The 12844-nt window shown below is 30.8% G+C and overlaps 1 protein-coding gene across 10 annotated transcripts in view; it reads left to right on the top strand.

The window, feature by feature from the left end:
• NLGN1 (neuroligin 1) overlaps nucleotides 1–12844 on the top strand; it is an 837200-nt gene that overhangs the window by 373580 nt on the left and 450776 nt on the right. For all 10 annotated transcript variants that reach the window (XM_045502938.1, XM_045502936.1, XM_045502937.1 and 7 more), the window contains one exon: nucleotides 6249–6401. In XM_045502938.1, the coding sequence (XP_045358894.1) occupies nucleotides 6249–6401 (153 nt within the window). The remainder of the gene's footprint in view (nucleotides 1–6248; nucleotides 6402–12844) is intronic.

The raw sequence follows: 12844 nt of genomic DNA, 5'->3' as shown, positions 1-12844 counted from the left end.
ATTCCCGTTTTTGATGTGTTTTGTCTTCTTGCTTGTTGTTACATATAAATATACATTTTTAATTTTTTTTCAAAATGAATGTTAAGTTTTACATTTTGATGCCAACCATTGAAATGTTTTAGAAAGAGGGGCATTTTTTTTTTGTTTTCTTGAACTGACTTTTGATATGTTTCATCCCATGTTTTGACTGAAATTTGTCCATATTCTTTGAACTAACAATCTCTCCCCTGTAGTCTCTTTGTACCCATTTTGCATGTTTTCTAATATATGTAAACATTTTACCCAATATCAAAATGTGTTTCATTTTGACATATGATATTTGTTTAAAAAGAACCCCATACCCAATAAAATGAAGGAAAACTAAAGTGTTTCTTGAGCAATATAATTTAGATGACAAAAATACTGTTTTCTGTTGATTTGCTTAAATATTATGTAAATAAATTTAATTGTATAGATAAAGGTATTCCACCTATTTAGATAATTTCTAGACCGGCAACTGGAAATGTTCTGATTTTCAAAGTATTGCCAGCTATAAGCAGTAAAATATTTCCTACTTTGCTAATATCAAAATTGTTTTCTCTTTCTAACTTTCTTACGATGTACAATTCTGATATACTCTATAAATGTAAGTACTTGCTGGATTGATTTGACATTTCTCCTTCCAGTGTGTCCCTTTATCTGGTGTTAGGTGGAGTGTCCACTGATATTTTCAGTTCACCTTCATTCCAATTAGGACTTTTTTTTTTTTTTTTTAATGCTACCCTAGTTATGATTCTCAGAGAAGTGACTAATGTAATCCCAGGCTTAAAAGTAACTCCCAGAACCCTAGAAATTAAATTTCATAAAAATATTAGTAATATGGGAGAATGGTTTTTCAAAAGAAAATAAGTCCACAAGCAGACCAGCAGAAATACTATCTCCATGAGTTACAACTATGAATGAATGCATCCTTACTAAACAATTTGAATTATTTTCATTGACATATATATTTAATAAACTACCTCATAGTAGAAAATTGAAGGTGAAGTATTGAAAGCTTAAAAATATTATTGTGTTTTAATATTTTTATAACATTCAAGAAATATTTTGATTAAATGAAATTGATGACCTTTGATTAAAAATATGTTTACTATGAACCCCAACAGTGGATTAAAGATTAAACACAAAGCCGTCATTAATATTTGAAATAAATCACTAAAACTGTCCAAGAGTTATCACTTTGAATGCTAAATTGCTAAGAATAAACTTATAATGTCAAAATGCAAATTTTGATTTTTAAAAACACTGTTGGAAATCTGAAGTTTTTAAACATTCAACACATTTATTGACTTTGTTCTCACAGCTAAGAAGGCTCATTCCACTTAGGGGCTTTGAGATTTGTTGAGAAAATTCTTAACTTTGAAAATTCTTAACTCTTAGACATTTGTTTTCTAAAATAATACTTAAATATAAAGGACTTCTTAGTGTGTAGACTTGTAAACTCCAAATTATCTGAAAGTACTTACAAGGTCAGTACACATAGTTTTCCTATTTAAAAAAATATTTTGATTGCTGACTTAAGGTACTTCTTTTCTTTTGGTAAAATGTATCATGTAAGACATTTACATGTTTACAAAAGATACCTCTGAGCCACCATAGTGAGCTAAACCCTGTAAATGTGAACCTATTTTATAGACCTATTTTGAAGCACATTTAACATTTTTAAATAGCCATTAAAAATGTACTAAACTCCTGTTTAAATTGGCAGATTAAGTACTGAGCCAGTTAGTCACAAGAGTTATCAAATCAATAAATATTTTTAAATGCTCAAAAGTGTAGAATGTAAGAGCAGTCAATTCAAGTTGAGTCTATTCCTCTGTGCTGTCGTTTTGGGTAATTGTTTAGAAGACAAGAAAGATAAATCAATTTCTTTTAGGATTAAAAAAAAACTTTGTAGACAAGTCTGAGCATCTTCTATTCAATTCCTTTTACAATTATTTTGTAGATGTGAGTGTGAATAAAAATCAAGGCCAACTTTTACATTTAATTTGTTCCAAATGTTAAATCAACATCACTAGACATAAAGCAAACAAATATAAACTACTTGATAAATTATTCCTTTGACTTTAGTCAAAAGTCTAGTTACCCATTCTCCATTACTCCCCGATAACCCAAATCCTTTGCTAGAGTTCAAGGTTCCTATGACAGCCACTGCATTCAGAGGCTACCAGAGGCATTGACTGGGGTGTGCCCCTCATTCACTTAAACTAACCCAAATCATGCTTCTCAGTGGAGCATGATTGTTACTTCCTATTCTCCTTTGTGCCTTTACCGTTATTCTTTTGCTAATTTTAGGCCAGACACAATTGTATCACTTTTCATTTGTGTTTTATAATACCTCAAAAAACTACATATTTCATAGACTATTTCCATGGTTCCAAAAAGACTAATCTGAAGTGATAAAAGTGGGTCAAAGCAACACCCAAGATTTCTACCAATTTATTTTGGGAATTTAAGAGATGTTTAAATGTTTTTAATTGTGCTAAGAATACCTTGATATTAATATTTCAGTATTCAAATGCAATTTTATATTCTACACAGAGCCTTTTAAAATTGCTCTTGTAGATGTTTATACACTTTTAAACCCAGAATTATATTCAGTCAACACTTCTATATTCTTTTGCTGGTTTGGAATGAAGTTGGTAACTGAGGTTGGTAAATTCAGTAAAGAGGGGCACAAAAAATATCTTGAAATATCTTTAAATGTATCAGAGAAAAATTTAATTGCGGCACTACCCCACATTTTAAAAACTTTTAAATGCCAAAACCTCTAAATTATGGGCAATTAAAAACTTCATGAGTTTTTTTTAAGAAAAAGGAAACCGCTAAACTTGTTTAAGGAGTTATGTGACTAATAAATATTCATTAAGACCATTAAGGAGAGTAGTGATTTCCAAACCCTGGTGGCCAGGCACAAATAAATCCCCATTAATTGCTCTAGAACTATTGGCACTTGCCACGTTGGCTTAAACTTTTTATCAGAAAGGTAAAATAGTTACTAAAATTTAAAATCGAGATATTTACTCAGATTCCAAGTTTATTAATTTTTTAACTTGAAACACTTAAATACTTTCTTACCATAAGAAATAACCTTCCATGTAGTATTTCCCCCTTACCATCCTACTCTTTTCAGAGATTTAGATGTTTGATAAAGCCTTAAAAAATGCATATAATGGAAAATATAAATATGCCTTATGAACATTGGTCTTTTCACTGGACCTGAACTAGTTCTTTAGGCTCTGAGAGCGGTTTTGATTTTAGTAAAGTCAGTAGCAGCTGTTTAGGCAAAGTCAGAAATCTTAGGTGAAATCCACCTTATTTATAAAGAAAAATTTTAGACACGTTTTAGAAGGATGACTTAGCTCTAATAAATTCATTAGCAATTACTAAAGGACATCTAATACATTTGCATGAAAGACATAATGGCTCCCCAAAATTTTATTATTAAAAGAATGGCATTAGCAAATAGTATTCAATAGTAAGCTATCTGATATATTAGTCTCACTTATAAAGATTCTGTATAAAAAAAACAAAGGAAATATAAATACAATTTAAGCTATTTATATTTATCATTATATTATTATGCTATTTAAACTATTTACGACTTACAGTTGCATCAAAAAGACTGTATACTATGAAGAAAATAAAGTCTAGGGTAGACTTCTGTATAAACATTATCATAGAATACCAATTGTTCTGTAATAGAAATATGGCATCTTTCCAAACTATCAGTAATTTTAAGGGATGTTACATACAGTAATTTTACTTATTTTATTAATCAATACCCCATATAGAATTAGCTTCAGGATTACTTCAAGCAGAAAGAAATACTGTTCAGAACAGAGCATTCAAATTTCATGTACCTTTCTGGAAAAGAGCTTAACATATTAAGTCTTAGACAAGGCTGAAATCTTTGAGAAGTTTGAAAAGACAAAATGGAAATGAGAATGGGCCCAAACTATTAGTAATTCTTTCAAGTCTGATTTTCAAAGAAAAATAAAGAGACACCACTCAAAAGGCTCCTAGGATGTACTGTCATATTTTCAGTGTTTCCTGACAATGTCCACTTCATTCTGTTATTAAGTATAAAATGTGGCATGTCTTCTCAATGTGTGCCTGTATTGTTTTCCAGGTGAACAGAATGGTTCTACCAAGATTTCATTACTGTTCACAGTTGGTGCTTTGTAATTCTATGTAATTTTAATTAAAGAAGAATTCTGAAACAGCCTCCCTCTGTGCTACCTACAAGCATACAATTAGCAGAGTACAGTGTCTGCTGTGAACAGTCAGTTAATGATTTCAGTTTAATAATTTATTATTGCTTCTTCAGTGCCAGCCATACTAGAAAAATAAGCTAAAACTGTATGTAGCGAACAGGCATTTAAAAATGGAGGATAGTTTCAAAATTTCCAAAGGATTGTTTTCTCTGTGTAAGCCTAACATCTCCACAAGCCCTCAAATCTTTACAAATGAGTGAATACCATTTTCCCTCCCAAGGATTTAAGGCGAAAATAAATTTAGATTTTTCTTCGAAATGAACTGTGTCTAGTGGATGGTTTCTATGTCAAAGTATCCTCCTCTACCACTTAAAAGTAAGACATTCTTCTCAAGTACGCCCTTGGGAGTGGGGGGCTTATGGTAAATTCATATGCTAGTATTAAGTCAAATTTAAAATAGCCTTTTTAAAAAGTCTCTCAATTCTGCAATGAGCTTATTTCCCCAATTTGAAAATCTGGACAAACGAGTTGAGTTGCAATTCCTGATCCTAAAAGGAATTTTTCATTTAAGAAAATCACTTTGTTATTACAGTAGAAAAATGGGCACATTTATATTAGTCATCCTTTTCACAGGAAATGTAAAGCAGCACCTAAATAATCATCAGATTTTTCAATGAGTTGGTATTATATTAGCCATTCTGAAAGCAGAAACCTCAACTGTAAAGATAGGAAATTTAAGTTTGACCAAAAAATGTCAAAGGCAAAGGAAAAAAACTATAATTTGAAATGACACTTCTAATATTTGCATTAACAAGAAGATAATACACTTGATCTAATTTTGTTTCAATTGTAAGTAGAAGAGATAATGAGCTATTATAGAATAGTAATGTTTTATATATGTATGTATGTATGTGAATGTTCATAATCATATACATACATATATAATATTTCAATATATAATAGTTAACACCGTGTTTGCCAATACAGAGTTAAGCATGTATTTCTCTAGAGATTAGGACATTTTTAATATCTATTAAAATTATCTTATGGTTCCCTTATATATCATTTCTAGATCCTTACTGAAAACTACAAAATTTGGGAATAGTATCTTAGAAAAGCAAACACAGTTGATTAAAACTCAGAGCTGTAGAAATCATTTTAACATCATCTTAAATTTTGCACTTGACACCTGGACTTAGGTATATTCTGTTTCATGTCTACAAGACAAAATCAGAGAGCCAAAGTGGGATTAAGAAGAGTACAATATTACACAAAGAGGTGAAAAGTATAATTTAGTCTGTTTTCTTCTTCCAAAGGGTAGAGTAGGTGAATTGGGCGGATAACACAGACTTAACTAAAAAATATCATTTAAGTGACAGTCCCCTAAGTGCAACAACAAAAATACAGACGTTATTACCCAAACATTCATTTGCCAGTTAATACTTGAGTCGTGAAATGAAACTTCCTGCAACCTATAACACAGTGTTATAATTATGTTCACAAGTTAGAGCATAAATTATTCAATATAATCATTATGCATTTAACAAAATCCTTATAGTAAATAAGAAATGAAAAAACAGAGTGTTTTATTCACAATAGCAGTGATAACATTGTCCTTAGTATATGGTTCATAAATTCCATATGAGGTCCAGAACATTAAAAAAAATAGTTCTAAGAACTATTATCATTCTTTCTTTTTGTCCTACTGTCACTTTAGAAATCAATCAAAAAGCACCTATTTTCAATTTGTCCAAGTTTTGAAATTCAGATTATAATTTTTAACGGAATTTTATCAGAAAACAGTGGATATCTATTGCTCTCCTTTACAATAGCTCATTATATGAGTTGCTGAAGAAACACTTTAACAAAACAGCAATTTAAATAACTATATTAAAATCATAATCTTTCGTCCCTAAAATGGAAAATTTATTCTCTGCTTCATGATGTGTGTTTTTTGAGGATAAGAACAATTGCCAACCATTTGTTTTTCAGATATTCGGGACAGTGGGGGTCCCAAACCAGTGATGGTGTATATCCATGGAGGCTCATATATGGAAGGTACTGGAAATTTATATGATGGGAGTGTCTTGGCAAGTTATGGCAATGTGATCGTCATCACAGTCAACTATCGACTTGGGGTACTTGGTAAGAAGTCTCTTCTTTTCTTTTCACCATTAATCCATGAAGTATGTGATAGTTTTGCTTTTGACTCATTTTGTTTTGCTTTGCTTTGTTTCACTCATTGTTCTATGCTTGTTGATTTTGTTTGAACCAAATTTTTTGATATTTTTAATAAATTCTATAAGTATGTTCATAAATTACGTGATGAAAGACAGGGTTGATTTTAAAATTTGAAAGTAAAAGGTACTGAAATTATTCACATTGTTGAGTAATGTATTTCCTGGTTTCACTTTACAGAACTGTGAAAGGCAACAACGTCAGGGCCTTTCTAAAGAAAAATTAGTCCCTGGACAAATTTTCCCTTCTACTTTTCTTTTTTACAATGCCATAAAATTGTCTGAAATTTGACATGAGCTTAGAAACAAGTTTATAGTCTCTGAGAATATGTGGATGGACTGGCTTTGGGGAATGATTGTCATTGTGGTATAGGTTTGGGTTTTTAAAAAGCTGGTCAGATAAGAATTAAAAATATTTCTCTCAATGCATTTATATTGAAATATTTGATTTGGAAAACATGTGTTGATATCATAAAGTGATAAAGAGTTCAAGTCAATTATATATATATGTAAAAGAAAATCAAATTGGAGATTCTTGGTTTGAAGAAAATATAGGGAAATACTATTTTCAAAATAACTTATCAAGCACTCTGAAATACTGTTTTATGTAATAACAAACCATTATTAAAAGATAAACCTGATATTCTACTTGTGTAAGTATATTTTCATAGTATTGTCACAATCTCAGGAGTGAAATTACTTTATCATTTAATAAAACACCTTTATTGTGGTATATTAGTTAAGAGTATTTGCTAAAAGAGTACAATTGATCACAAAAGATTTTATCTTTTAAATCTTAATTGTTCTTAAAGTCTTATCACATACTATACATTTTTTAAATGTATACAATTTATACTGTTATTTGCACACAAAGAAGGACTTCACTCTCATTCTTTAAAAGATTTTGAAAAAGCAATTAAAGTAGGATTTTCTTTTATAATAATTGTTCATATCATAATTTTGGCCATTGAGAATCAGTTTTGTTTTCCTCTTCAGTGTTAGTTACTTCTATGTAATCATAAGCCTATGTTCATGCCAATCTCAAAATATAAAAAAAGAATAATTTTTTTGAATCAATTTTACATGTCTTGGGGAAGGAAATATTTTAGCCCTGCAAAGTGAAATCTTGATCTCTTTCTGGTTTTCTATTTTGAATTTGGAGTATGGCGGACAATAGATATAACGTGGCAAACTTAGGTATAAAATATTTCTGTAACATTTTTCAAATACACATTAGTTTCCCATAGTGTCTAATCAGGCATTGCTTCGGATGTTCTAATTTCAGTGAGCAGGAATGTGTGTTTTCCCACCAATGAAACTGTATATTAGAAAGATATATAAAGAGCTGTTCATAATCATCTTCTTAACTTTAAATATCCTAGTGTTGTCATTTGTTTTTTATGCAAGACTGTAATGCAAGAATTTTTAACATTTTAATACATTTAATTTTAATTATTTAATACATTTAATTAATAAATTTTAATACATTTAACTTTAAGTATTATTTATAGCTCAGTTGTTTATATTCTCAAGTTTCTTATGAAATTTTCAAATTGAAAATCCCGAAGCAGTCAACAGTTTGCCAGTTGAAAATTTAAAATTTATGCCGAATTGTGACCACAATGTTTTCAAGAACTTCACCATGCACATAATCATATATATTTATTTTATTTAAAAAAAAATCTTTTGGCCATACTTTATGTTTCCTCACTTTGTTTAGTTGTATGCACATAAAGTAAGATTCCATAAAACAAGCTGTTATGTTACTAAATCTTTGCCTGTTTTTTTTAACGTATTCAGAATTGATGAGGACTTGATTTTGGTCCAATTTGAATCCGGTATTTGTGCTCATATCCTATCTGTAAACGCCATGCTCTGAATGATTGAAACGCAGGACAGTAGACTAACCATCTAAAAAATGAAGAAATTGATCAATTGCTTGGTCTGTGAAATGGCAAACAGAGTTGGTGTTGATGATGGATAATTTTCTCAGTGCTAAATATTTGTTCTGCTGTACTTCAGTTTAGGGTTTAACTTTCAGTTGGCTCCTTTGTTGCTCACTAATAATCAGCATTAAGAATCAGGTGTCCTTTTTAGACCTCTCAACATGATAAAGCACAAAACTCTGTTGGTGAACAATTTTAGATGCCTTTTGGGATACTAGTTCTGGAACAGGTATATTCTGGTCACTTTGTTCCTAAAATATGTATTGGGCTTTGTGAAAATATATTTAAGTGAATTAGTTCATGAAAAATAAATTATTGAAACATTCGTTTCAGTACACTTAGCATGTGTAGTATACTACAACCAGATCAACAGCTCATCTAACAGGTGATCTACAACAATAAAGATTATAGGGTTTTGTTGTTAATAATTTGTCTAATAGTAACAAGGTAAGCCAAGGTTTCTTGGGTATGGGATCCAAAATTATTGCTGTTTAGTTTGCATTTGGGAGTGTTGGAAATTAAGTAGAAGATAAGATTTGGTTCCACATTAGAGGAAATCTTGATCTGTGTTTTGGTTTGGATGCTTTGGTATGAAGAATATGAATTTTGGGGTTCAGTGTACAATTTAGCTAATTACAAGACTATTGCTCTCAGAAGACTTGCAGAAAAAAATCAAGATGTCTGAAACAGGTAATGTAATTAGTGTTGATTGATTTTGCCATCCCAGAGGAGAAATATTACAGGTTTTATTCGTTTGTTTGTTTTAGCAATAACTAAAAATGTGATAATGTTTTGTTAATAAAATTCATACAGCTATGTAGAGGCAAGGTTCCAGTTTAAAGCATTTCATGTTGAAAATAAGATTTTGTTCACTGCAAAATAAAGTGGCATAGAAGAAAAAAAGATCTCCTATTGTAGCATTGTTCTAACGAAGCTAGGAACAAGTGGGGGTTAGTTTATCAACCGAGACTGTTTTGGGGTTTCCTTTAGAGTGGTAACATAGACTATCACTATTATGATCATAAGAAACACTGCTAATAAGTTTGAAAAAAAGGGAAGTGGGGGGAAAGGTTGAAAAAAAGAGCAGGGCTCTGCCTGCTAATCTCACTTCCCCTGTTTTGTCTTCGAGCTCTCTGCAACCCTATCTCTTCAGTCTCACCCATCCAGTGAACATTTAGACTTTCTTTCACTTCTGGTTGTACACATTCTTTGTCCTTAGCCAGCTTTAACTCATCATCCTCTGTTATTTAGTACATTGTTGCATAGTTTTTTAAAATACATTTAAAATCGTTGTTAATGGACTTATTTTTAATATTATAGTGTATAGTTAATAAAAGTACCATAATGGAAATTTAGGGAGAAGTGTTTTGATCATATGTCCTTAAAAGCCTTAGAGGGGGAAATAATATTAAATATTATGGTTCTAAATAAGATAAACATATGTACTTATGAACAAGAACCGGAAGGAAATATGAAATAAATCTCACACTATTAGGATGGGGTATTGTGCAATTAACACTTGAAAATAGAAACTATCTAAATGCTATATTTTCAAATCTCAAAAATAAAAAACATATCAACTAAATTAGTGTTAAAAATGTGTTTCAACTGCCTCTTTAAATTTAGAGTGAATTTAAGAGTTATTTTTAGAGAAAATGAAAAAGTTTTATACCATTGTTAGGATCTAATTTAGGCAAACACAATTTTTATCTGATGGAAATTTATTGTTACTTGGATCTTTATATGGATATTTTGGAGGCAATTATGTGTTCATAATTCTAACCTATATGATTTAGATTAGAAAACAATTGTTTTAAAGATTTTGGAAGTACTTATATCTATCTGAAATTTGGCAAGTTTTAGCAGTCTAATGTTGGTGAAAAAGTTTGAAGTGTACATACTTGTATTTGAAGAATTACACTTAGCTTACTTTTTAATGCAATGTAAACTTAGCAATTACACTTAGCAATTACACAATAATATAATGCAATTACACTTAGCTTACTTTATAATGCAGGGCTAAATCATTTAAAACACAAGTTTTTTTTTTAACTTTACTGCATATCAACTTTAATGAACACCTGAATTAATTTTTATTCTATTAGAAATGGCTAATGAAATTTGTTGATTCTTATAACTATATTCTCTACCTTATGATAATACTTCAAGTATTATTAGACAAGTGAAAGAACTATAACTTTGGTGGTGCTCAGTTATCAAATATATAGTACTTGCTCCAATAACATACATCTTCTATGAGGGATAAAAAGTAAGAACAATATAGTACTTATCTTTAGACAGTTTCAATCTAATAGAGGGGAGAAATAAACATTCACTAGAGAACAATAAGTGACATTCTGTTTCGTATTTATAATAATATATTTTTTTTAATTTTTTTTTTCAATGTTTGTTTATTTTTGGGACAGAGAGAGACAGAGCATGAACCGGGGAGGGGCAGAGAGAGAGGGAGACACAGAATCGGAAACAGGCTCCAGGCTCTGAGCCATCAGCCCAGAGCCTGACGCAGGGCTCGAACTCCCGGACCGCGAGATCGTGACCTGGCTGAAGTCGGACGCTTAACCGACTGCGCCACCCAGGCGCCCCTATAATAATATTTTTATAATTATCATTTTAAAAAGCAAAGAATATCACATGGATCGCTATGGATGCAGTGATTGAGATTCATATTGAATCTGAGCAGTCTAGCAGCAAAGAGATTTGGTAAAGTCTAAGTTATGCTTATGATTTAAAAACAAAAGCATGTTGGGGTGCCTGGTTGGCTCAGTCCATTGGGTGACAGACTGCAGCTCAGGTCATGATGTCCCAGTTTGTGGGTTCAAGCCCCACATTGGGCTTTGTGCTGGCAGCTCAGAGCCTGGAACCTGCTTTGGATTCTGTGTCTCCCTCTCTCTGCACCCCGCCCCCTGCTCGTGCTCTCTCTCTCTCTCAAAAATAAATAAACATTAAAGGAAAAAAATTTAAAAAAGAGAAAAGCATATTAATTTCTGAAGAGGCACAATGTTTTGTCATTATTCTTGGTTTTTGTTTTGTCTTTTTATTTTTATTTTTTTGCGTTGTTTTTATTTCTGTTTGGCTATAAATCCTAAAACAGACAAATAAAAATCTTTACATGTGACCTTATATTTGAGATCAATGTATAATAAAATATAAGATTTTATAAGATGATCCAAATATTTTCTTGGGAGGTAGAAGAGAGAGTCAGGCTGTCCTTGAAGAGTCAAAAATTCTTCATAAGATTGATTTTATTTGAGTAAGATCATGAAAAGTAGATCATGTCTGGGATTAACTGAAGGGAAGAGAAAAGGTCTTTCTTTCAGTTTTTCTTGATTAATACTCTTTCTACTTCAAAAATGTGGAGATAATTTGTGACAAAAACACAGATGTAAATAGGCTGCTAAAATCACATAGGAATACATATGCTTTAGAGAAAAGATACAGAAACTTAGGTCATGAATCTGTATTAGAATTGAAGATAAAATGTATATCTTAATTTTTCAGAAGGAAAGTAAAAAGGATAATGGATTGTATTTCATAATTGTTATAATCAGATAAAGAAAACATACTTATTAATCAATAAAAATACATGGCTTTTTCTTGCACTATACTCTAGCAAAATTTATCATATAGCTTGTTTATATTTGGAACCCTGAACAATATTGGAATCCTGTGATAGTTTTGATGTCCTTAAAAGATACAGATATAGTCTCAGTATATGATTATTTATATTAATGCTCTATAAAAGCCAGGACATAATAATAAATGTCCACAATTTCTATAGTGTCATAAAAAGACCTAATCAAATGCAATTCAAGGAAGATATTTGGTGATTTCACTCATAATAGGATAGAGCTAAAAACCAATTGACAGCAATGGACAGTTAACTTGGTCCACAGATTTCTTTTCTCAAATATCTATATCAACTCAGTTTTAATAAGGATGGGATGGCAATCAATTTTAGGCTGAATGCTAAAATGAGCTACTGGAGTAGAGATATTGTTTGTCCTTTGGAATAAAGAAACATAAGACAGATAATGTCACAGGAGAAGCTTCACTATTTGTTCACTATTTTTATTCAACCTACTTCCTCCAAAATGATTTCAGGTGGCTTGAGATAAAAACAATTATTTAGTTATGCCAACAATTTGGAAGTAACCTGAAAGTAAGCATGTTGATTAGTGTGAGTGTTAGTCAAAAGAAGTTTGTTTTCTTTAAAATTGTTTTTGAACCAGTCATGTAGTGTAACTAATTAATTCATTCATTCGTTCATTATAAATTGAGTAATATTATGTATCAGACATTCTACTAGTTATTGAGAATAATGTGAAAACCATGATAGATGTAATCCCTGCTATCCAGTAGATTACTAGCCATTAGGCAAGGTAGA

Source organism: Leopardus geoffroyi, chromosome C2 (assembly GCF_018350155.1).
Source record: "Leopardus geoffroyi isolate Oge1 chromosome C2, O.geoffroyi_Oge1_pat1.0, whole genome shotgun sequence".
NCBI lineage: Eukaryota > Metazoa > Chordata > Mammalia > Carnivora > Felidae > Leopardus > Leopardus geoffroyi.
The sequence above is the reverse complement of the archived record's forward strand: the minus strand, read 5'-3'. Positions and strand labels throughout refer to the sequence as shown.